This window comes from Xiphophorus couchianus, chromosome 3, assembly GCF_001444195.1.
Source record: "Xiphophorus couchianus chromosome 3, X_couchianus-1.0, whole genome shotgun sequence".
In the NCBI taxonomy this organism is placed as follows: Eukaryota; Metazoa; Chordata; class Actinopteri; order Cyprinodontiformes; family Poeciliidae; genus Xiphophorus; species Xiphophorus couchianus.
The window spans coordinates 13,379,529-13,405,316 of NC_040230.1; the positions used below are offsets into that span (position 1 = coordinate 13,379,529).

Sequence of the window (25,788 nt, forward strand, 5' to 3'; positions counted from 1 at the left end):
GGGGCTGTACATCTAATCAATGATGATGATTGAATTTTAAAACAAAAATCAAATTATCAGCTTATCGGTAAATATAATTAACAGTAGTAAAACTTTGTTTAATTAAGTAAATTCTTTCTGTAAAAAGTTTGCATATTAAAGTCAATCTTTAATTAGAAACAGTTATAATATATGACTTTCTGACTTTCTCTTTGAAAGCAAAATAATTGTTAAAACAATATAAAGATAATACTTCTATAGAATGAATTTCTTATCGTTATGTTATACCATGGTAAAAAGCAGAAGTTAGAAGTTACATGCAGATAAAGAATGTGTTGGTATCGCCCCCTGCTGGAGGAAAAACAAACGTCATCTTCTAATTTGCAGTGAATGTTTCTTCACATTCCATATCTATAGTAATATATCTTTTGATAAATTGTTTTATGGAGACTTTAAGTGTATTGTAATGTTGAAGCTTTTGCAGAAATAACAGTCACACATTCAAAATTGCTTACACCTGAATATTTCCACCAGCGCCGTTCTCAGTCCCAACATTTTCCAATTCAACAAGCTGCTCTAATCAGCTGACACGGGACAACTCGTTTATTCTCATACATGTACGGTATTTTAGAAGGTATGAGGCTTGGAAAGGTTTCACCAGGATCACCTGACAACCCGCTGTAACCTCCTCAAGTCACGTGTCATCGTTCAAGTTTCAGGAAACCTTTTTTTTTCTTTCCGAAAACAAAACTACACATGTCCCGCCCCTTTTCCAATTTCATTGGATACTGTCCACAGTATCGGGGCTCTGATTGGACAGTCAGAAGACATGTCTGTGCACGTCAAAAATTGGACAACAACCTCCTTCTTTAAACTGGTTTCAGTAATTGACATCGTCTCCGACGAAAAAGCACGAAACAGCTGAGTGATATTCGGTTGTAGAGTAAAAATCAGCCCAGAATCATCGGTGGAGGTAAGTTTGTTGCTACACGGCTGAGCATGCTAGCCACACGGCTAGTTCTCTGGCCAACTGACAACTTTGTAAACTTGCTGCCAACGGTCTTCAAGGTGTCCACTGTCAGTCACTTTATTTATTTATACAGGCTGGCAAGACATAAGACATCTAGACTGGGCTTATTTATGCTCTTATTTTAATAACTAATGTTAATAACACGAGTCTTTTGCTGGATACAACCTGTTGCTGACCTATTTCCATTTAAAATTAAGCTTATAAAGTTCTGAAATTTGTTTGTGGCTATATTTCACAGAAGAAGTCAGGATAATTGGTTTGGGTATTTATAGTTACACAAATCCCATTCGTTGGTTGATTTACGTTTATGTTTTTTAAAATGATTTCTGTCTTTTTTTTTTAGTTATACTACTCAGTTTTTATTCAAAACTGCATGAATCCTTCATCTTTGTCAACTTTAAACTCAAAATGTAATTGCCTATATTCATGAATTTATTTAAGTAATATTGGCTTTTAAAATATTTTATCCTTTGCATCAATTAATTTCTGAATCCATGAAAAACCATGTCTAATCAGATCTACTGGCTAACAACTTGGCATGCAGTAGATCCTCAGCTTAAAGAGGATCAATTTCTCATGTTCTACAGTCAGTGCTTTACATGACCTCTACAAAATTAAATGCTCTCAAAGAAGCTAGTGTGTAGTATATTTCTGTCATAAATGATATAAGGAATAATAATAATACGGATGAATGTGTTAATTTAAAAAAGTAACACAAATTATTGCTCAGGCTGTCCATCATGCCCTTGCTTGCCAGGTTTGCTGTATAATTCAACTGTAAATAGCAAGTCCTCAGTTTCCCAACACCTTCAGCGCCATCATTTTTCTCAGTTCAAACCCACCCATTTTGTCGCTATGTACTTTAAGCAAGGTATATCAGTTTATTTCTCTGTGTTGTTTGGTGTATTTGTTAAATTATGAAAATAAATGCAAGAAAAGCTAAATTCTCAGGCATAATTAAACACGCTGCAATACATTTCTGAAGACTACATGCTACGTGCTCTCAGATTTTGGGGCTAGTCTCGGTATACCAGCAGACTCTCATGAACCACGAAAGATTAGGACCCCTGATGAACCCATAATTCATTTGAGAGACCTGCTGTGAGGACGACACCATTGCCTTGCATAAAGAAGGTCCTGGGTTCGAATCCCAGCCTAAAATCTTTATGCGTGGAGTTTGCATGTTCTCTTGCTTTGTAAAAGACAATACTTCACTTATCATCTCTAATAATATTGTTTGAAAAATTGCTGTAATTTATTTTACCAAACAGCACTCAGATATTTACATAGTAAAGTAAAATAGAAATTAAAATGGTAGTAAATTACAAGCATTCTGACTGTCTGATGGCCATGAAACTAAAGAGACTTATTATTTACAAGTTATAATATAAAGAAAAGTACTAATCACTTTATGTTTTTTGTTTTTTCAGGATGGGATCTGAAACTCCTTCAGTCATCATGCAGAGTTTGTTGGCAGGCCTCTGAGAGGATGCTCCATTTACTGGTCTGCAAACAAACTTAATGCTGTGAAAAATGGGTGGTGCCAGTGTTAACAGAAATGTCAGAGAGCTAGCTAGACTAGTTATATTAGTTGGGAAGGAAGTCCACTCCAGCATGTTTGTCACAGGATTGTAAGAAATTACTGTTTGCCTCAAGTTTGGAGGACGTTTTTGTAGTAAATTATACTGAATTTCAAAAACTAAAAAGCCGATGGACTACAGCGAGAAAGTGCTGTGTGGAACGGGGGAGGTGGAGCTGGATCCAAACATTGTGAGTGAGGAGGCAGGAAAACTTTATGCAGAACTACAAGTAAGTATTTTTTTTTTCTTCCTCTGAGTACTTTTTTTTTCTTATCAGTGTAAATGTGAGTAAAATATTATTTGGATATGGTGAAACACCCGGACTCTCTTTCTGCTGCTTTACCCTTCCATAGAATGTCATTGAGACTCATGGTGAAGGAGTGGTGGAGTCCCTGGTGCCCACATTCGTGTGGGTCTTGGAGGGGCTGGCTAACTGCAAGGCCCAGCTGAGAGAAAGGGAGGAGGAGGCAGAAAGGGAGAAAGCTGAGCGAGAGGAGCTGCTGGAGAGATACCAAGCAGAGAAAGCTCTGAGGAAGGAAAGTCAGGAGGTGAGAACTGATCCAGCATTAAGTAGCAGATTGATTTAGTGTCCTGATTCCTGGCAAAGGCGTGTAGCATTTTAAACTGCTACAGATTACCACCAACTTGCATAAAATGTACATACAGCTAAAGCCAGAAGTTTATACACTGAATAAAAAGACAGATTTACTTCTTTTGTTTCACTGTATGAAGTTAAATCAGACCATGCTTCTCTCGTTTTAGATCAGTTAGGATCACTAAAATTATTTCTATTTGCTAGATGCTACAATAATGAAGGAAAGAATATGTCCGATTTATTTAATAATATCTAAAAAATAAGTTTACATACAGAATGATTACTATCTCCGAGTTGACTGGAGGCCACATCTGAAACACAATTCTTTCTTCTTTGATATGATGGGAAAGTCAAGTGTTTTAGTCTGAGATGTGCAAATCTCCCCCAGAAGAAAATCTTATGACTTTGTGAAGATTCTGGCTCAATCTGGTAAGATGGTGTCATTTTGCACAGTAAAACATGTCCTGTACTAACATGGGCTGAAAGTTACTGAGGCCACTCAGTAACTAAAGGGCTAACCTTAAGCATAGTTTGCAACTATGTGATTATAAAGTGGCTTAAGGACAATAAAGTCAATGTTTTGGCATGGCCACCACAAAAACCTGATTTCAATCCTAGAGAGAATTTGTGGTCGGATCTGAAAAGGCGTGGGAGAACGAGGTGACCTACAAGCCTGACCCAGTTCCACCAGTTCTGTCTGGAGAAATGGACCAGAACTCCAACAAATTATTGTGAGAAGCCTGAGAAACAAACACCCAAGTCAGTCAGTTCAAAGGTAACACTGTCAAATTCTGAAGAAATGCATGTAGACTTCTAATCTTTAAGATTATTTAAGATATAAATAATTCTAATTTTCTTTCTCTCATGGTTGTGGCATTAACACATTTTTTAATGCTAACTTATCTAAAACAAGAGAAGCTTGGTCTGATTTAAGTTCAGACAGTGAAACAAAAAGGCTTGTGTCTTTTTATTCTGTGTAGGTAAGCTTCTGGATTCAACTGTATATAAGATTTTTTTTAATCCATAAAAATAAACTTTTCTATATCCCCGAGGTGTTAAATATTTGTTTCTTTTAGAAATATCTAGAACTGGACGATCAATTCGAACAAGAGAGGCGAGCCATGAGAGGAAGAGAAAAGGAGAGAGAGCTGCGGGAGAGAGACCTGGAGAAGAAAGCAAGACAACAAGCTGATCAATGTGAGTTTCTGAGGATTAAAGAATATACATTTAAGTAAATTCATATTTACAGAGTTTATCAGTTTTATTATTTCCACACAGGCTACAAAAATTTCTGTCTTTGTGTAGTAAAAATCAAAGACTAAGCTAGTCATTGATCTATAATTCATGCAGCTCAGAGGGAAAAAAACTGAAACATTTTTTGTACAGATTTGTGCATCCATTGACGGAGGGAAGTTGAGGTTCTTCTTCGTCTGTAGCTTTCTACCAGAAGTTTGAACGTTTTGTGCCAACAGTGACTCATGTTTGAAACTATTCACACTTCTCTTCACCTAACCCAGTTCTAGCATATAAAAAGCAGCTGCAAAGCATGATGTTGCCATCACTATGCCTCTCTGTGGTTATGTTGCTCTTTGGGAAATGTGTATTTGTTTTGTTGGTTTTTTTGCACCAAATATACTCTTTTGAATTATGGATAAAAGTTCAACGTCAGCTTCGACACATAATGTGTAGCACATTTTCTGCGAGGCTTTTGGTAAGAAAGGGCTTCCATCTTTTCACCTTGCCCTATCATTGAGACACGAGGAACACATCTAGGGCTTTACAGAACATCCTCCAGTTTTTTTAATATTCCTGTGCTTCTCCTGACACACTATCAGTTCTCTGGTTTCTTCTAAAGGCATGCAGGTTGGTTTAATTGGCCTAAATTGCCCTCAGGTGTGTGTGTGTGCATGTGTTTGCATGGTTTCCCTGTTGTCCAATGACTGCTGGAATGAACTCCTGTTTCTCTGTGGCTCTGGAGGGATAAAATGCAAATTGGTTGAAAATTAGTGGTAAACCACACATTTAGACCGTATCTCCATTTATTTTGGCTTGAAAGACATTCTAACAGTGTCTTCTGTTTCCTTGCAGTGGTGGCCTTGGAGGAGCAAAAGACAAATCTTTCTAGAGAGCTGAGTACACTGAGAAATGCTCACAACAAGGTCAGATACTCCTCTGCAGCCCAAACATTCTCAATTCTGAATAGAAGTGTGTAAGCAACCATTAAAGACAAAAATTTAATGCCAATATGGAGATCCTAGGGATCATTAGACAATTTGTACAAATTGTTGTTCAGACATGAACTGGTTTCAGTTTTTAAACATTTTAGTAAAATGAAATACACGACAGATACAAATGGTGACATAAAATTGGATAAGATAAAGGATAAAAGTATGTCTGTAAAGTTATATGATCATCATTTTTAATATTTTATATACCAGAAAAGTTACATATTTTTTATTTTAGGTTGCCAAAATAACATTCTGCCCCAGATAAATAACACTGATAAAATATTAATTTTCTCTTTTGTTTACTTTGTTTACCTTCAGTTCAGTTTAACATGGTACCATTTGTATCCCCTGTTAAGAAAGTGTATGTGTTGTTTCTAATGTCATTCATTATCTCTCCTTTAGTTGACTAACTCGTATCGAGAACTTCTGGAGAAAAGGAAGGACTCAGAAAGGGATTCTCCTTTAAGGTTATTTACAGCTCTCTTTTCTTGAAACTCAACTTATTCTGCTCAGTTTCCTATGCAGGAAAGCTATAAATTATTCATGGTGGAAGCATTTTTTGTGACCCACATTAAGGTTCCAAGATTATTGAGCTTGTCTAAATATCAAACCAGCCTGCTGTTTCAAAGTCTCTGTTTATCTTCTAAAATATTAACAGTAGGAAAGAGACTTGTAAATGTTTAGGTTTGGTTGTAGATGCTGTAAACGAGTCACAAATCATAAGATGATTATTTCTGTTACTTATGAAGAAGTTTTTGTAACTTTTACTCTACACGTTCGGATTTAGAAACCACATCCGTCCCAAGAACGCAGAATTTCTATCTCCAGTGTTATCCAGATCCAGTGTTAACGAAAAAGTGAGTATGACTTTTTCTCACGGCAGCTACAGCTGCAAGTCTGATTCTAAAATCTTTACCCATTTTATTTTTGGCAAAATAACTCCAGCTCAGTAAGGTTTTAAAATGTTTGTCCTCACCTGTGTTGTGTAATGTTCTCTAACAAACCTCTAAGGCCTCCAGAGAACTGCTGGATATTTACTAAGACTAAAGTACACAAAGGGTGACTAGGTTTACTAATTTGGGAACTTCTCAAGTTGTGCTTCACTTTATTTAGGGGTGTTAAAGAAAAAGGGTGTAAATATTTTGAAAACCAAGTATCTTTTTGTTTTACTCCATTATTATGAGCTGAATTAGTGTTTCTTGTTGTTTTTTTTGTTTTTTTTTTAGATTTTTCAGAGACCACACTCAAACTCTGGCCCACCAGCTCTGGAAGCTCTAGAAGCCAAGGAAGAAAAAGTGTTTGATGCTGCTGCAAAACCTGCAACGGATCAGTTCGTCACCAGCATCATAAGCTCCACGCCTGAGCTTACACAGTTTCACAGCAGTGTAAAAGCAAGGTAATCCTAAACCATAAGTTGGCTGATAAACTTCTGGGATTTGCATGGAAAGCTTGTGAGTGACTGTAATTATTAACTAAGCCAAAGTTCACTTCAGGTTACTGATTTGTTTTGAAAACATCTGGCTCTTCATGATTTGACTTCCTATTCAGCACCCCTGACAAATCTAAAACTGATGAGCCACTAACGGATGAACTGGAGGACGAGTTGAGGAACTTGGATGAGCTTCAGGTGGGAGAAGTAAAAGGAGATGAGGTGGAGGAAAAGAACCAGAAGCACGGGGAGGAAGGAGAAGAGGTGGATGAAGATGACCGCATGGAGTGGGACCTTCGCAACACAGACTCAGTATTCTCCGAACTGTCAGAACTGAGTCGAGATTATTTGGAGAGTGTAGACCAAGGGGCCAGCATCAGAGGTAAGAGAGATCATTGATGCTATTGAGATATTCCCCTCAGTTATTATTTTTTTGTTGAGTTCATGATAACAGAAATAAATAAAGCTAACAAAAAAAGCTATATTGTTTTTTACAGGGATTGTGGCATTAGCTCAATCTTAGTAACGAAGAGTTTTTAAATTCCTTTTCCTGTTTACGTCTTGGTCATGAAAACACAGATTAAAGTCATACCACTACTTGCTATCACCAACAAGTGTTTTTAGACAAAAAGTTCTGCTTCTTTTCTCTGTTTAGGCAGTGCAGACCAGTTTGAGGAGATTCTTGCCCAGTTTGAGGAACTGAAAGTCCTCCAGTGAGTCTTACATTTGCATGCGGTTTCATTCACTGTTGCCTACTAGTGTTCTCTTTTTTTAAAGTTTATTTTCAGGTTTCCTGACATGTGGGTTTGTTGCTTCTGTATATACCAGGGGTGGGCAACTCCAGGCCTCGAGGGCCGGACTCCTGCAACTTTTAGATGCATCTCCACTTCAACACACCTGAGTCAAATAATGAGGTCATTAGCAGGACTCTGGAGAACCTGACTGCACTTGGGAGGTGATTCAGCTGCTGGATTCAAGTGTGTTGGACCAGAGAGACTTGCAAGAGTTGCAGGACACCGGCCCTCGAGGACCAGGATTGCCCACCCCTGGTATATACACTAGTTACACAGAACAGAAGGGAAGTGTGTAGATTTACTGTATATTTCTACCAACATTTAAACATTAGGAAGAACCTTAGGGGTGCATCTTCGCAGATGTTTAGAGCAAAAAAAGAAAACCTATTTTTTGGTTTCTTAAGCAGTCTTGTAAGCATCAAATTTGCTTTCATATTCTTTCTCTAAAGTATGGGAGGAAAAATAGAAATATTCTGTCTGCAGTGAGTCAGTTGAAGCTGCTCGTAAAGCGCTGATATCCCGGGTGGTTGAGCTGACCGACGATCGCTCTGCCCTCACCCTGGAAGTGGCGACTCTTCAGGAAACTGTGGCGCATGTAGAGGGACGGCTAAAGGAGAAGGAAGAGGAAATCAAGAGGTGTGGAATGCATTTCTACATATTTCATTGATTTCAAAACAGCCATTTTTTTTTTTTTTTCACCTGAATATATCCTATCCTCTTTGATCACTGCTTGTTGTAGACTACGGAGAGAACTGGAAACATGCCAGCCTGAGGATCCTGATGTAAGGAATTTATTTCTGTTTTAAGAAGAATTGTTTTTTGAATTTAGTAACTATTGTGAATTCTGACCTTTTTAAATCAAATATTAAATCCATACTTCCCTTCAGGCTGCTCTGCCCACATCCATGCGTCCATTTTCTCGCTCTGAAATGGCTCGCGTGGTCATGGAGAAGAACCAGTACAAGCAGCGTCTGTTTGAGCTGCAGGAGGCTCTGAGACACAGTCAGATGATAAGGTAGTTTTAGTACTTTTGTCTCTTCATTCTTTACTTTTTTAAGGATTTCATAAAGCTGTTTGCATATGTATTATATAGATTTTTTCCCCTTGCACTGAATTCTTTTTTATTGTTTGTTTTTCTAGAGCAACAAAGGTGGAGAAGTTTACAGAGGACAAAAAATCAAGTGTTTGGAAAAAGTAAGTACAATTACCTATTTATCTATCTATTTATTTAAACATTTTTCTTACCCATAGTTTTCTTCACATAAATTACAGTTTAGTTAAAGAATTGAGCTCTGTAATAGCAAAGCAGACTTTGTTCCCGTGTCTGTGTGTGTGGTCAGTAATTAAAGCAAGCTGTAACTGTGTACTGGTAATAAAAAAGAAATATAAATAAAAGAAATTCTACAATACCCGACAGACTCACAAATCATGCCGATAATAAAACATTGCCTTTCTGCATGCTTTGATTTTGGCAAAATGTTAAATATGCTTCTCAGAATATAAGATAAAATATTCAGTTTAATACATGATGTGTGTACCTTAGGGACACGCTTTTGATAATGTTTTAATACAACACTCTTTAGTCAAATCACACCTTAAACATAATTATTTTAGTTAAAACAACCAAGCTTATTCTTAGTCATAAACATTTTATTTTACGATCTAATTATTTGGCATTACCAAATATTACTAAATTGTTTTTTATTTATAGAGCAATTTGTCTAAAATCATATGTAACATAAAAGCTTTATGGGAAATGTCTTCTGTCAATTCAGGGCCATCCTTAAAAAAATTGATAAAAAAAATACTCACACTTACGTAAACTCATCCGTAAGATATCTTTTGTAGTTTAAGCAGCAACACAACGGAGTGGTTTCATTTTCAGACTTGTAACCAAATGTTGAATAAACCTTTGCTGCCACAGTTGCTTTTATAGTCCAACTAAAGTGAAACCATTGTGGCAATAGATGCTGATGTTTTATTAATTTTATCAACTGGTTCATATTTTTTGTTTATTCAGATTCAACCGCTTATTTGGCCTGTCCAAGGAGCCTCTGGTACCCGCTCCGACATCTGCATTGGTTCTGCCAGCTTCCTCATCACTGAGCCGCTCTCCCCAGGGGTCTTCACAGCTACCAACATTTAATAAAACTCAAGCTGAGTGAGCACTTTTTCCTATTCTTAGCTGATTTATTTTTTACAGTGAATGTCAACTCTTGAGGAAAATGGGATAAATTATACTTTTTCATGAAATTTTAGGAAAATCTTAAACATCCTGTGCAATTTAAACATTTTAGTTTTAAAATTGTGTTGATGAACAAGCAATGGACATTATAAGAGGAATAAAGCACTTAATTAAATTGTGATGGACAAAATATTTGCTCTTTTTTTTTTCAAATTCATTTATACAATAATCCTCTAATGTAATGATGCCTGAATTGGTATTAATATTAGTATTAGTATTTTTAGTGTCCTACATTAGCAATTAGCACAGTGAAGCTTGGATGTTTATTTTCTTGGAAATTTATATTTTTGGCTTACATAAGAGATTTCCAGATGGCTGACAGCAACTTTGCTGTAATCTGTTTAGCCTTCCTGTTATCTGCTGAAAGTCTTGATCTCTCTTGTAGCCTTAATCAACCACAGAATGTAGAGAGAATGTATAAAAAGCACTTTTCTTTTAGAAGTGTCCTAACTACAATTATTCCACATTTTTAACAAATAAAGTCTGTTTAAATGTCAAGTGGTTAAAACACCTTTTTCACCAGATCTGCTGCTCCTGCTGGTGTTTCACCACGCGCCCGGAGGAGGGAACTCTACAGAGAAATTCGTTCCCATGTTTGGGGAACTCTAGGAAAGCGACACATACATGGCTGGAGTTTGCCACTGGCAAACACTCAGGTACTCTTCAGGCTGCCGTTTTACTATTTGCTTCTTACCTACCTACCATTAATTCTGCTAAAAATTGCAGGAAATTACACAAGCACTAATTCATTAGGATTAAATGTGATTACTCCAGGAGTCTGGTGAGCCTGTTCCAGAGCCTAAAGATGTGCCTGTCTTAGTTCAACTCAGACTCTTAGACCAACGGGACTCCACCGCCAAGGTAAACTCACAAATGTTAACATCACACCTTTTGGAGTAAAACTACCTTCTGACTTTATTTTTCCTGTGCAGCTCAACTGTGCTGTTGCAGTCACACCTGAGATCTCAGGAGAAGCCACAGTAAGTTTGTTTAATGCATCCCCAGTCATCTTCTAATGACGCCTCTCCACCCAGTCATGATTAACACCGCCTAAGCACAAGTCGGCTCATGCCGCTCATGTTTCCACGTTCTGTCATCCCTGCCCTATCAGTGTTCTGTGTGGGTTGTTTCGGGTCCTGCCTCCTGCAGTGAAATCACGGTGATTGACCCAGCACGGTCCAACACAGTACTGGATCAGTTCAGCCTCCCTCCCACAGCCCCTGCCCTTTGCATCTGTGCTGTAGGCCCCACAGGTCGGTCTTGCATTAAATGACTGCAGCGTCTTTGTTTTATTTTTTAAATGAACTTTCTCTATTGATTTAATGTTTTGCTGGAATCACTTGGAAATGACTCAGCGTTTCCTTTGACACGTTCTGGTTGGTTTTGTTTTGTCAGAAAACTCGGCAGGGACTGTGTGGATTGGAACTCAGGAAGGAAGGTAGCATTGGCTGAGAAAGCAGATCTCTTCCACATGAAACGCATTTTCTTGACCCTCATACACAGCTCCTTTCCTTCATCTCTTGTCTTTGTTTTGCAGTATTCTAGTACATCCAGCTTCTGCAGGAAGGAGGCGATGTGTGCAGTCAGTATGTCTCACAGAGGGTGTGCATTCACTAGTGTGAGTACGGTCTGCTCTGTGTTTACATATTAGCATATATTGGAGTCTACAAACATTTCCACAGATATTGCCCCCTTACTAAAAATAGTCTACTTTATGTTGACTCAACTTTACAGGTACTCCAATAACCAGGTTATTGCTGGTTTAGCTGATGGTACTCTGGCATTTTTCTCTCAAACTTCAGGTAATCAGCATATTGGTTTCTCATGTTTTATGGTATTAATGTTCAACGACAGAAACGATGAGATATTGTGCGTTTGGATCCACAGACGGATGGAATCTGCAGTCGCACTCCGTGATGCCTCTTGGAGTAAACCCTTTGCAGCCCATTCGCTGCTGCCTCGCAAAAGGTGCTCGTCTTTGGGTTGGATACTGGAACAAAGTTCATATCATAGACACTGACAACAAGAAAGTAGAGGTGAGAAACAGAAATATTCTCTATTAAATGGTGCTGACTGTCTTATAAAACCTGTATCAACTTTTTTAAGCGTATTTTTAATTTTAAATGTGGCCTTCATCTTAAAACTAGGATCTCACTATTTATTTGAATTTGAGACCATCTACATAATTGGATTATGTTTGTTTGATTTAATTATTCATTTCGAGATTCATATATACAATGCATGACATCCTTAGACTGTAGCACTGTGTATGTATATTTTTTTATTCGAATAAATATTTACATCATCATGCAGTTCAGATATGTAGTCACACTTGATGCTTCACAAGAAGAACTTCATTTCATCACGTTTGGATCATATTCCAAATATTTTCAAATACACCAGCACAATATTAATTTGGCTGCCTGTCAAGATTAGATAAGTCTACAGAAATATTGATTCAGTGTTGAGCTTGTTCCTGAGGAATCATTTTAGCTATGGCAATTATCCAAAACTCTCATAACTAAGATGATTCCTCAGAAACAGGTTCAGCACTGGACTGATATTGATTTTAAAAAGCAGCCAAAGTGCAAAAAAGGAACTTTGAAACAAGGGATGATTCAAGACTTTTGCACTTCTGACTTCTGTGTGTATATGTATTTAAGTTTGCTGTATTTGTCTTTGCCATCGTTTTTTCTCATCTTTCTTCCCAGCAAGTATTTTCCGTATCGGAGCGCAGTGAACAGCAGGTCCGTTTCCTGTGTGCTGGAGGAAGTGGGGTTTGGACGTCCTGCAGACTTGACCCAATCATCAGGCTGTTTGACTGGACTACTGGGCGACCGCTGCAGGAAGTCGACTTCACATCTTTGGTCACTAAAACATTAGGTGCTTAAACTGTGGTGTTTTTTTTTTTTTCTTTCTCATGACCCTTTCAGTTTTACATTTATTTGACATCAGTTTGTTTTCTTTTAATTTGCGACCAACTACATTTAGTTTATTGCTTTAGTTCAAATTCCTGTTTGTGTTGCAGGTCAGCCCTTCTTGACGCTCTCACCTCTCCAGATCTCCTCCCTCTCTATCATCTCTGGCCGTCTGTGGGTGGGCACTGGTGGTGGCGCCATTTTCTCTATCCCCCTGTCAATAAGTATGTCAAAATGATTATATTTAATATCATTAGAAATGTGCTCTGGTATTAAGGAAACTAATTGTCCACAGCGTCAGAGGATATTTCCATCCCATACTGCTCCACTACATCAGTCCAGCTGTCGTATCATGGACACAGACAAGCAGTTCGATTCATCATTGCTGCTCCCGGTAATAAATTAAAAGCTGTTATTATAATGTAGTACGTTTTTGTTTTCTTTTTTTTAAATACATTTTGTCAATTTATTGCAATCTTAATAGGTAGAGTGTTTTAAAATTATGACACCAGATTAAAGTCTAGTTATATTTTCAGGAATATGAGCAGAACAGGGTCTGATCAACTTTTCAGACCATGACTGCAGACTGATAAACGATAAATTCACTAACCTAATGACAGAAATATACTTTTAATGTCTGTAAATGTTATTTTTTTTATAATGACCTCATGAGCGTTCTGTCTTGTCCTTACAGGCTGTTTGATCACGTCTCCTGGCAGCAGCCATGTAACCACAGCTCAGCTCATCCTCAGTGGAGGAGAGGGCTACATCAACTTCCGAATAGGTGAGTTCAGTTTTAACACTAAATGATGAATGAGGAGTACAATCAACGCTTCCATAAATGCTGAACAAAATGAACCTTTCAGGAGACGACGCAAGCGATGAGTCGACGGATGTGTCTCAGTCGACGCCCCAGCGGTCTGAACGTAGTCACATGATCATCTGGCAGATTCCCAGCCCTTCTGTGCCCAACCCTGCACTCTGAATGTTCATCTCCTGAATCATGTTGGATGTAAACAAGCATTTAAAGCACCAGAGTTTCCTCTCAATGGTGCACACTGATCTGAAGAGAAATCTCACTGTGGCAACAAAAAGCCTTTAAGATGTGATTTTGTTTTTTCTTTCTTTTTTCATATATTTCTAAGTCCTGTACCTTGTTTGTTTGACTAGATTATGTCTTTCTATGTGCCTTCATCTGATTTTTATACTCAATCTGTATTTTTCATCAATTATCAACTTTTTTTTTTTTTATCTGATAAACTTTTGCACAAGCCATGAATTCAGGTTCACAAACATTGAGATCTCCAGTAGAACAAAAGAACGATCCTCGAATCCTTGGATCATGTAGCTTGGTTTATCTGGCTGCTGTTTGCATAACTTTACTGGCATACTGGAAGTGGGTTTGTTTCTTCTTTAAGCATAAAGACAATCATGTCAGAATCTTTTGATGCTGCATTCAAACTGGGAACTTGATGTGTGGTCTTACGTCCTGGGACAGGTATCAAATCCTGCCTCTTAAGTCCAAGTGGAGTAATTGCAGCAACTTGCACATTTTAAATGCGTCTGTGTAGAATGTTCTCTTGAATCTCTTTAAGAAATTATTTATTTTCCTTGTTTGCCTAATGAATCAAAGTGTTTCATGTCTTAATGTGATTTTTTTTAGTGCTTGTAAAATAAGGGAAAGATGTTCTTTAAAGTGTCGTGTACAGTATTAGTTTGGCATTACAAGTTTAAGCAAACATCACAGAAGCCTCCTTTTTTTATTGGACAGACTAAAGTATAGGTTCTCAATCAAATCTTGCAGCATTGGTCATTTTTTGATGTTATTGTGTAAAGCTGTATCTAGATTCATATCAACAAATTAAAATATATTTAAAAGGCCAAGTCAGTTAAAGTAAAACTTGTTGATACACACAGTGATATATTTCAAGAATTTATTTCTGATAATGGCTTCCAGCTAAAGCATGTCTAAACATTTGTGACTCCGGAAATTACAATATGACTCTCAACTGCTTTAAATGTAGATTTTTATTGTTATTATTTACTGACTTGAAATTGTTTTCCAGTAGAGTGTCAATAACACATTTGGCAAAAATGGTAAGCCACTAAGAAGAAGCTGGTTGTTCAAACCGCTGTGTAGTAATCTAAAGTTTAGTGGAAGGAAAAAGCGTAGTAGGTCCACAAGCAGTAGGGATAACCAGAGCCTATTTCCAGGCCTCCCTTGAAATAGAGTTTCTTAAGCATTTGGTGTGTTAGGTGTTTTCCAGGCATGTTGTGCCATTTTATAGCACAAAGTTAAATAAAACATTTTTATATTCATGACTTCAAGAGAAGAAAAAATTAACTAAACACTTTCTCAGTGTGAAGATCCTCAGATGATTTTGGGTTCCAAATCATCTGCTGTTGTTTTTCTAGTATGTTTTATAAAAAATTTTTTAAAAGTATAAAATCTGTTACAGGAACTATTAGAGCACCCTTCCCTTTACTGACAAGCTTAATAGAGATGTTTTCATTTCCCAGCAGAACCTTGGACCTGCCCAGACTGCCACAAGTATCAATACCAGCTTTAATGACCATGGTGTTGCTATACTTGATTGACATGCAAACTGGTCTGATCTGAACCCCAATCTAGAGCATTGGCTCCCAAACCTGTTCCTCAAGCACCCCTACCCTGCATGATGAGATGAGTCTCTGTTCCAGCACACCTGATTCAAATGATCTCTGCAAACACCAAATGCTGCGGAAACCTTTTAATCCACCATCCATCTAAGTCAGGTGTTTGGAAGCAAGGAACCAGGTCTGGGAACCACTGCTTCAGAGGATTGTCAAGTGGAAGATGAGGACACCAGACCCAGCAATGCAGACAAACTGGAAGCCAGTAATAAAGCAACTTGTGGTTCTTTAATGCATCAGCTGACCCAAAGGCTGGTCGTCTCCCTGCCAAGCTGTACAGATGCTATAAATCATGCAGTTGGAGTCCCCACTAAGTATTGAGTGCATTTATTTTCTTAAAAGCTAAATTTTGGGTTTTCATTGAGTGTAACCCATGATCATCAAAATACATAGCAATATATAAATATATTGAAATATATATTCTGTTTACAATTAATATATGTGAGCATAACTTTTTGAACAGATTTACTGAAATTAACTTTTTGAGGATGTTTTAAATTATTGAGATATACCTGTATAATAATTTAGCAAAGACAATAAATTATTAACGAGGCAGCTGAGAAAAGACATTCATTGCAATAGTTTTAATATTAAAGACTATATAAACTAGTGCATGTGCACATACTTAAGCAAAACATACATATTCTGTTTCTAAAAACAAAGGTTGACAGGTCTTTTTTATCAAAAACTGACAGAAAGAAAAGCCCTGAATTATGCTTTTGTTTCAAGTAATTTGGCTCAACAAGAATCAAAACCAGACTGATGTCTCGACTGTTTAACTGGGACTGCTGCGCGTCCTGGGGAGCCGCATCCTCCGGCTGACAGAGCGAGCCAATCGGTCCATAGCAGAACCCAAACGTCCATTCAGGTCTTTTTGTAAATGCAGACCTTCGATGTTGCCACTATACCAAAGCACCCAGCCGGCCATGGAAAACAGGACCAACAGAACTCCAGAGTACACCAGCAGATCCCCAAAGTCTTCGCCCTGGATCTCTAGGGAAGCGAAGATGCCTACCAGCAGGGACGTCACACCCAGCACGTCCATCACCACGGCAAACACCAGAGCGAGCTTACAGTGGGACAACCCGTCATACTTCTGTCCCATGGCTGGACTGAAAGAGAAAGAAGAACTTATTTAGACAACAATGTTGTGTATCATGTTAGCTGTTCACACTTGTGACCTCTTGCTCATCATATAAAAATGGGTGATCTTATCCTGGAGACCTAGACCACCCCAACACTAGACATCTTTGGTAAAGATGAGTGAAAAGACAAGAAATGAATCCAGCTTTTAATCAAATTACATTTATCCAGCAAGGAAACAATTCCACATTTACTTTTAACAAAATCACTTGGTGCCACACCAGGGGCGCAACTCCATATTTTTGAGGTGGATGCGAAAATATCTTCGGCGCCCCCCCATATATCGAATGATGACTGAGGCCTGCTCTTGCTTTGAAATATCAGGTGTGCAGTCCAGTTCCACTGCAAAGTACTTAGAGGACTTGATCTTGGCAGATATTTTACTCAAAACACACTCTGATATTGAATCTAAAAATTCATTCTGAGTGCACCATGTCAGATATCCAGTGGTTTGTTTGGAGGCAGCCTTTCTAAGATGCTCTGCCAGTGTTACATCATATTGCGCTATGAGCTCAAGGATTCCCAGAAAATTTCCATTTTTAGGATTTCCTAACTGAGAATTTTTCCCCCTTAGTGGCAAGTTTCTCTCTGCAAGGAAAAGTATGCAGTCGATAACTCTAGTCAACACACTTCTCCAGTGTGCTTTTTCAGCTGCCATGGTTTTCTGCAGCTCACTATCAATAGTTTTACCTAGGCGTAAGCGAGATGCCATTTCTTTCCACGTCAGATAAGCATTTATGTGAGAACTACTGGTTTCATGGTGCTTCAGTGTTTTTGAAAGACATCCCCAGTTATTATACCCCTCCACAAGGCATGTGTCAAGAACTTTAGCTTCACCAAAAAGCTTACATGCAAAACAATACTCTGTTAGTATTTTTAGAATACAGTAACCAATCTCGTTCAACTTTCTCTCCATTAGACAGTAAACGAAAACAGTATGCTTTGGAAAAACACCTCTTATTCTTCTCTGATCTTGGATATGGACCATCAGAAACTTTCTGTGGGCCATTTACAACCATGTACTGCCTAAATGTGTCCCCCATTTTGTGTGGTAAAGGCCACTCCTTGTTGGATAACAGTTACTGATTGGACATTACATCTGATCTGACTTATCAGATACATCACAACACCACTGTAGTGGTATTGAATAAGACATTTAAAATCAAGTGTCCCCCTGCCAAAAAGGTTGGTAAAATAGGTCACCAACCTTTTTGAGTTTAAGGGCTTTAGTGACTCTGATGACTAATTTGTCTGATACACACATGAACTTGAACAACTCATCTTTAATTAAAGAATCCATAATACATATGAGTGAAAAAATGCACCCAGGAGGGCTAAGTGTTGGACCATAGCTGGGCACTGCCGCCACAGCAGCTTTAGCTTTCCTGTGTTAATATTTCCTGAGTTTTATTTCGGTCATTCTTACTTAGTGCGCGGTTATGTGTCTGTGACAATTTTATGTATCAGATATTCATAGAAATACAAAACAAATCGCGTCCCTTAATGGTTTAATAGGGGAGGCAACTTTTAACAGCAAATATGGGACGATTCCGTATTAGGCTAGCTGCTAGCTTTAGCTAACTTGATTATTTACAGCCCTCCTGTCCTGCTAATACACTGACGGTACTTACCTACTATCTTTCAACCACATTGAAAGGCTTTTTTTCATCCCGCCAACATCTTTATCCTTCTCCCTTTTACTTTTTCTGTTTTGCGACCCGGACAGCTTTTTTTTCTGCTGCTCCATTTTGTCAAGTGCACTACGAGTGGTAGTCTAAAATAAAAAAAAAATTTAAAAAACACGCCTGCGTACTCTTAGGGGCGCGTGCACAGCCACCTGCATGGGAGGAGCAGAGGGGCGCCTAATCAGTGCTGTTCCCCTGTTAATGATCATTTCATTCTGTTAATTATAGAAAATGCCAACAAGAAAAAAACATTTTTCGAGACGGGGTTTTGGCGCCCCCTCTAGTGCAGCGCCCCTATGCGTTGCATACCCTGCATACCCACTTTTTGCGCCACTGTGCCACACCGATCCTAACCCCTGTTGTTATTGCTTTGTTTTTTTTTATCTTTCTAAAGCACCTTGACCTGGTCCTCTCCTGTACAGTATACTGCAAAGAACAAAAGAAGTGAAACAAGAGACTATGGAAAAAAAAATATATATATATACACACACACAAATGAACCTAGACATACAAATTAAGGGAACGAGGAGCTTTGAAAAGCAAACCCTGTTGCAAAGATAACATAGAATAAAGTAACTAGCCAAAAATGAGGAAAGAAATGGCACCAGTAGATGTGTCACAAAAATTATTAAAACAAGATAAAAAAAAAAAATAATAATAATAATAATAATAATAATAATAATAATAATAAAAGTTAAACAAAAGTGATTGGATTTTGAGTTTGAGTTTAATTTGGTTTGAGTACAGAGACAACTCACAACAAATGTCTCCTCTGGTGAACTTTAACTACAAATGCGACTGAAAAACATCATAATTACATGATCTGAAAAGGCAGCATAATGAGATTCTCTTTTAACGAGTTAAAGATAAAAGAAATACAAAAGAAATGTATTCAGAAAAACTACAGGACATGTGTCGTAGCTCTGACTGTCGTTTTAGGACATGTTTACTCTGGTCTGGCCAAAACAGTTGCCACACCTGTCCTGATATTCATCACATTTATTTTGTAAGGCAAACTTAAAACGAAACCTCATTTGAAAGATTTTTTTTATTGTTTTTAGAAAAGATTAATCACTTACCTATTTGTTAGGAGGGTGAATGTTTGATATTAAGGAAGCAAATTTGGACCAAGATCGTATGTTGCCTGCCTCTCTGTATCGTGTGTGGAAGAAACCAGCCGCTGAAACCTGACACCTTGTCACCTGTTTAACCTGTCCCGCAGTTTTACCCAACAAGGCCAATAACAAAGGGCACAGCACAGCTGGGATCTTCCCCTTTTACTCTCTAAAATTGTGTCATTGAATTCTTTACACAAACTTAATAGCAATGCGCTTACGTAAACACTTGTCAAAGAATGCACAATTATTTACAATAGTATGCCAGAGCGGAAAAATAGTGTACATTTTTTGACAGTGTTGAAGTTAGCATCTGATTCAGCTCTTCACTAAAGGGTTATTCCGCTGAATTTCATGACCGCATGACTAACTTCGATAGAGGCCGTAAGAGGTGCAGTTTCATACACCTCAAAGTTGTTGTCCTATATATGTTCGTTCTTTCACCATAAGACAAATAAAGGTGGACATGAAAATATTAAATATAAACAATGTATCGCAAACACTCATCTATAATCAATGACATAACTTGGTGAATCAATCTTAGTACTGAAATGTAGTCAGAAAACAAGAAATTATGGAATTTCTGGTTGTTGCTTCTATTTTTCTGTGAAGTGATGTCTTTATTATTATAAAAATTAAAACAAATAAATCAAGCCAAATTTTAATAAGTTGTATTTTCAAACGAAAGAACGCGTGTTTGAACTGGACTTATTTTAAGAGGTAAAGTTAAAAGCAAAAAAAAAAAATTGACACTTGAATTATTATTTTTTTGTTTTCACAAGTTGAATGACTTTTACAATTCATAAAACGTCAAACAGTAATGACCATAAAATCACTTGGTTCGTGTTTAACCGTCCTGAATCTTTAGATTTCGATCTGCTGTATATCAAGCTAAAGGTAAGATTTTTATTTTTAGAGTGAAATAGCCCTTTACTGAAGGACATACTCGGAATCTACAAATCTGATTCTAACTTCAGCGTTGTTGCTTTTAAGCAACATTTAGTCAAAGAAATATAACTTGTGATTCATCTCGTTTCCTTTTTTTATCGGCTTATCTTTCAGTATAAACTAAATCCAAATATGTGAATGCTCACTACATAAAACCTTTTGTAAATGTTTTCTCACTGGCATATAAACCGTCAGTCAACAGCCGGAAATGACGTCACTCGTTCTTAAAAAAAATGCTGTAATTGTTATTGTTAGCTTGTTAGCTAGCAGACGAACCGCTGAAATGGCGATATGACTGAGTAATAACGGCTTATTACATATGCACCACTAAGTTATAACTAATCCTAAAGTGGTACGTACCAGTTTCTACGGTATATATTTAAAGCAGAGAGATTTTATTAGAGCAAGAATGACGGAATTAAAGTACTTATTGTGCATAAAAAACAAAATGGTGATTATAGTCTGGCTACATTTTCTGGGCTAACAGGCTAACCTTGTTTTGAGCTAACTACTTTCTTCAAGACGCTTAAGACATATATTTCCCAAACATTTAATCCGTGTGAAATTATTTTTGTTTAATCGAATATAATTAGCTCTGTTTTTTGTCCTTTTTTTTGTCCATCTAGACCAAAAAAGACACAAGTGAAGGTTCCTCGGTGAACAGAGGTTTAGAAATATTGTCTCTATTATTAATAGCTTAATGAAGAATTAAGCTTCCAATTTTCTGCACGTGTATTTATGTCTTGATAACATTCATTTTGGTTCACTTAACTTTTGTCTGTGGCAGATGGAGGACGGTAACAGGAGTGATGGAGCTTCCACATCAAAGAGCCATGTAGGCTCTTTTCACCTGCAGAGTAAGGTCTTAGTTGTCAGTATCTAAATCTCTGTTATTATTGGAAGGAGCAGAAAAACGTTTCCAGTAATACGTACCCCAGTATAAACAAATTGTCCTAATTTTGAACATTTCTCCCTCACTTGTGATCTTTTTTTGTCTGATTTTAAAATTGCACATTGCACACTTGCATAACATCACAAAGATAGTAAATAGAGGAAATATTAATGGTTTAATAAAGACATCAAGAACATTTATTACAATAAGTCGACAATGAGTAGAAATAACATAATAATCACAAATGAACTAAAAACCCACTGGAACAAAACCCACGCACTTCTAGCAACTAGACAAAATTAGTGAAGAACTAGACTGTGGAATTATCTAAGTAGTTTTGTATTCTTCTGGACACGGTCACTTTCTGCTCTTTGTGCATTGATATCTGTTGCTGATAAAAGAAGCAATTGGTTATGCACGGGACTGGTTTTATTTAGGTTTCTTTTGAAATGCATGAAGAAAGAATTTCTGGTTGAGAATTTCTAACCCTTCAGCAAAAAAGATTAGAACAAAAAGTCTTTGAAGATCTCCAACTGCTGCTTTTCATACCATAAAGGTCTCTAAGAGACTCGCAGAGTACAAGGATGCCTCCAGCATAACCCAGTTTTCCTTGGACTTGCACGTTATTCATACATCTGTTGTAGCTGGGTCAGCAAACTCCTATTTGATTATTTTACAGCTTAGCATTTCAAAAGAAGTCACTGTAGAGTTGCGAAATATACCTCTTGATTAGTCTTTAACCATGGACGTATTAAAGTATTAGGAAAACTAATTGTATATATATTGTACTAAAAAGCAACTCTAAATCAGCAACTGATTCTCCAAAACACCTTAGCTCAAGGGAGGTGAGGGAAATTGGCAACAATTTGCTTCAGATTGCAACCTTGTAGTTAATTGCTTCAAGTAAATGTGATTATTCTGCTTTAGATCATGAGATATTTGATGATTTTGCCTTTTTTCAGCTCCAAAAAGTGAGGACACTTATGAAATTACCATTCCCTTTGAAGAAAACAACTTTGAGCAGCAGGGATTCTTCAACCAGAGCGATCAGAACTTTGACGGTAAATGTCACACAGTGTATAAAGTAATTGCTATCACAGTTATTATTTTGTGGTGCAGCACCTGTGAACACTGGAGCTGTTCTTGTCATCCTCAGAACCAGCCTCGAGTGCAGGCCCACCTACAGTCAGCAACTCATACATGGTGATCAACAACCTGCGGACCCAGCTCCAGATCTCTGTGGAGAAAAACTCGTGGCTGCAGAAAAGAATTGAGGATCTGGAGGAGGAGCGGGACTTCCTGCGGTGCCAGCTGGACCGCTTCATCTTTTCCACGAAGAGCCAGGGACCGGAACAGGGTCAGAGTCAGTACAGTAACGGTGAGGAAAGACTCTCGCCGTCTGAAAACACTATCAATAATAAGATTAATGTTGAAACGTTGTTGAAGCGGTTTTTAAAATAAAAATAAAAATGTCCCTTTTTGTGTTTTGCTTAAATCAGGATATGAATCTAGACGATTCAACTGGAGGGCAAGAAGAGAGGAAGACCGTCCTGCTGGTAAAAATTCACTTATGCTTTTTGATTCCAGCTTGTGGGGCTGTTTGTTTATTTATTAAATTTTGATGATCTCTAAGTCGCAATCCACTTTGTAATTTTTTTTTTTATAGAACAGCAGAAGGCAGACCAACAGCATTTCCCTCAGCGCCAGTTTGTCCAGCGAAGGCCATGTCCTCCCACTATGGTGCCTTCCAAAAACCACATCTCTAATCCAATGTCCTCTCAGCTCTCTAATATGAATGCTTTGTACAACACAACACAATCGCAGGCCCTTTTGCAAGGCCACAGTCAACAGGCAAGTTCAACAGGCAGTGGAAGCAACAGCAAACACAGCAATGCTGCAAGATCATCCTTAAACCAACTGAGTGGACGCAATGGCCCAGGTAATGCAAATTAAATCATGTATCTACTTATTTGATTTAATGAGAACGATCTTACAGACCAGTATCTCTTTTTTGTCACCTTGGAGACTTCCACTGGAAAGTTACAAGATACAAGTGTTATGTTAACATTAACACAAATAAATAAAATAAAAGAAGTCAGAGTAATATGATAAAGATTAAAAAAAAGTTAGTTTAAGAAAAGCAATACTGCTCTTCACTGACAGTCAGTTTGAAAATTCAGTCAGTAATATAAATACTGATAGGTAAAATGTTTACACTAGGAGTAATGGAGCAAATCAAGCCAAAAGCAAGTAATTTAAACATAAATTGCAAACACCTGCAAGTATTAAGCATTTATAGATTTTGCTCCTTTAGAAGCCTGAAAAAGCAGAAAAAAATCTGTAAAATCAAACCATACTTATGTATATTACTTCTTAATATCTTCAGAAAAATGTGATTATATCCTGCAAACACTGTTCTGTCTTAAAGCAATCCCAAAGCCGCATCACTCAGCCTAATATCACTGAGGCGATTTAACAGCATCCATTGTATTATAGTGTTACTTTAATGAAGTCAGTCGGTCACACGTGTCCTTTGCCTACTGGGTTTTGTGAAGCAAATTATTTTTCGCCCTTACAGATTCGCTCTCACTGCTGGGAGAATCGGATGAGTTCTTGGAGGAGGATGGCTTCATCGAGGAGGACGAAGGGGATGATGTAATGTCAGAGGCAATTAGCACCAACAGGCAGCAGTTAAAGAGGAGACGAGTCCTCCGAGCGCCACGAGAGCGACAGAGAGGTGACGCAGAGATCCTGAAAAAAGACTCCGAATTTCAGTGTCATTCAGGCTGCAGCTAACTCTGCTCTGCTTTTCTCTTCGTCAGTGAAAGACGCTGCAGGAGTGCTTTTTCGCTATAAGAAGATTCTCCTTACGTACCAGCGCCTCAAAAACATGACCAAGGCCTTCCAAATCCATGGTGTTGACCGCAACACCGTGGCCTCCACCACACCCATTGCTGAGCTGCATCTCGTGGCCCCCGAGAAAGTGGCCGAAGTGGGAGAGTTTGACTCCTCCAAGGAGAAGCTGCTGGATTACGCCCGACGCTGCTACCTCGCCCTGGACGAAGAGACGCTCAGCAGAGTGCAGGCGTTGAAGAAAAATAACCTCCTGCTGCCCATCTCGTACCGATTCAGGCACGAGATGAGCTGATTAATGTCAGTTCTATTGTGGAGGTAGAGACAAGGGGATTCTTTTGAAATGAAAATAATTGTTTCTGCAATCACAGAGGACTGTAATTATGGTAGTTCTTTAGTCATTTGTTCTTCATTTATGCTTTGCAAAGACATTTTTTTATCCTGACGTGGATCTGCTGGAGGGCAGGAGTCCAAACACTACTGTAGATGACTGCAGCTTGTTAAATATCCAAATTTATATAACTTTATTTGTATTCTGCTTTGACACAATCCCATAAGGGTATAAACTTCCAGTGTATTTTTAATTTTTATTTTAAGTTTTGACTCATTTTTGGAATACTTTGAACAAATTATGACCATTTCAGGATACCGTACTTTTCATTGCTTTATTTTTACTGTGGCTATATTTAGTGTCATTTTTATTTGCCTTAATGCATTTTTATATGATCCACATTTAGAAAAGCTCCATATTTTGCTGCAGACCTCCATATTTAAAAACAAGGAGAACAATCATTAAATGACAATTAGAAAAAGACGTAGGTATGAAAGGATAGGTTAGGTCTCGAACCTTTGGCGCCAGGGCACCATATATCAATCAATAACTCACTGGTTTTATACCTAACATAGCATTTTGTCTCAGAAATGTTGGTCGTTTTTATTTATTCTTACTAATGGGAACACCAGTTGCACCTCTGCCTAGTTTTAATGCTGCATTTCTTTCTTTCTTCAAAGGACTCTAAGCAACTTTTGTATATGACTTCTACTATGTTGCTATAAATGTAACCTCCTACGCTTCTGATATTAGGAATCTTGTATTGTATTGTGAAGTTTTATATATTGTGGATCTGAGCAATTTCACTACATAACACTATAGATTTTTTGTAATACTGTGTAGGTTTCGGTTACTTGTAAAAAAAAAAAATTGTGAAAACAGCTAAAAATCATCAGCAGAAACAGAGGAACTGTTCTCCACAACGTGTGCATGTAAAAAGAGCGTTTGTGATCTGTTGTGCGGTCTTCAAATTTGAAGGGAGCTGATTGTAATTTGCTATGAAATGCAACTATTTTGGCAGTGAAGGCAATTATTTTGGATTTTGTTCTACAGCAGAATAATATTGTGTAACCATGAGTCCATGAGTAAACAGTTCAAGAGCAATAAGGGAGCTGCAAAGTTAACTGAGATTCCTGCCAGTTCACACATTTCCACCTGGAACAGTTTCTACTTGCAGCATGAGTCAAATGACAGTAAAGCATTTGAATTCGTATAAAAATGCAACATTTTATTCTCTAACCTTCAAGAACAAATCTCTCCGATGAGTGCTGATGATTCATTAAGAAATTGTGTTAATAGAAGTGAAATAAACTTTGTTTTTCCCTCACTGATTTCTCATTTTCATTACGG

At 37.7% G+C, this 25,788-nt stretch overlaps 2 protein-coding genes and 1 long non-coding RNA gene across 5 annotated transcripts; 2 read left to right on the forward strand and 1 right to left on the reverse strand.

The window, feature by feature from the left end:
* Positions 1–796: 796 nt before the first annotated feature.
* On the forward strand, positions 797–14,542 carry LOC114141719 (C-Jun-amino-terminal kinase-interacting protein 4). The gene is made up of 28 exons (XM_028012449.1): positions 797–952; positions 2,440–2,818; positions 2,943–3,137; positions 4,261–4,381; positions 5,273–5,343; positions 5,815–5,879; positions 6,200–6,269; positions 6,639–6,808; positions 6,961–7,223; positions 7,497–7,554; positions 8,119–8,271; positions 8,375–8,417; positions 8,523–8,650; positions 8,776–8,829; positions 9,656–9,796; positions 10,404–10,536; positions 10,655–10,741; positions 10,813–10,860; positions 10,992–11,133; positions 11,276–11,318; positions 11,418–11,498; positions 11,615–11,682; positions 11,768–11,916; positions 12,592–12,763; positions 12,909–13,022; positions 13,094–13,192; positions 13,493–13,582; positions 13,665–14,542. The coding sequence occupies exons 2-28, from the start codon at positions 2,720–2,722 to the stop codon at positions 13,781–13,783; spliced, it is 2,976 nt and encodes a 991-aa protein (XP_027868250.1). The 5' UTR covers positions 797–952; positions 2,440–2,719; the 3' UTR covers positions 13,784–14,542.
* A 1,138-nt stretch (positions 14,543–15,680) lies between these two features.
* Positions 15,681–19,535, reverse strand: LOC114141721 (uncharacterized). The gene is made up of 2 exons (XR_003594899.1): positions 19,379–19,535; positions 15,681–16,583 (listed from the first exon to the last, which is right to left on the reverse strand). It is a non-coding gene; the product is annotated as an uncharacterized LOC114141721 (long non-coding RNA).
* A 1,051-nt stretch (positions 19,536–20,586) lies between these two features.
* ccdc106a (coiled-coil domain containing 106a) lies at positions 20,587–25,765 on the forward strand. Of its 3 annotated transcripts, none has more exons than XM_028012453.1 (9): positions 20,587–20,714; positions 21,150–21,219; positions 22,217–22,315; positions 22,411–22,632; positions 22,754–22,810; positions 22,921–22,994; positions 23,079–23,193; positions 23,833–23,991; positions 24,077–25,765. In XM_028012453.1, the coding sequence occupies exons 2-9, from the start codon at positions 21,150–21,152 to the stop codon at positions 24,400–24,402; spliced, it is 1,122 nt and encodes a 373-aa protein (XP_027868254.1). In that variant the 5' UTR covers positions 20,587–20,714; the 3' UTR covers positions 24,403–25,765. The 3 variants fall into 3 exon arrangements, with proteins under 3 accessions (XP_027868254.1, XP_027868252.1, XP_027868253.1); XM_028012452.1 differs by adding an exon at positions 20,989–21,028 and having other exon boundaries at positions 20,593–20,714; positions 22,921–23,193; XM_028012451.1 differs by having other exon boundaries at positions 22,921–23,193.
* The last annotated feature ends 23 nt before the right edge of the window (positions 25,766–25,788 follow it).

Coding starts and splice junctions, on each gene's coding strand:
- LOC114141719 (XM_028012449.1), top strand. CDS start 2,720: ATGGACTACAGCGAGAAAGTGCTGTGTGGAACGGGGGAGGTGGAGCTG. Junction 10,742..10,812: donor AACGGGACTCCACCGCCAAG/GTAAACTCACAA, acceptor TTTCCTGTGCAG/CTCAACTGTGCTGTTGCAGT. Junction 11,917..12,591: donor CTGACAACAAGAAAGTAGAG/GTGAGAAACAGA, acceptor CTTTCTTCCCAG/CAAGTATTTTCCGTATCGGA.
- ccdc106a (XM_028012451.1), top strand. CDS start 21,150: ATGGAGGACGGTAACAGGAGTGATGGAGCTTCCACATCAAAGAGCCAT. Junction 22,316..22,410: donor GAGCGATCAGAACTTTGACG/GTAAATGTCACA, acceptor TGTCATCCTCAG/AACCAGCCTCGAGTGCAGGC. Junction 23,194..23,832: donor GAGTGGACGCAATGGCCCAG/GTAATGCAAATT, acceptor TCGCCCTTACAG/ATTCGCTCTCACTGCTGGGA.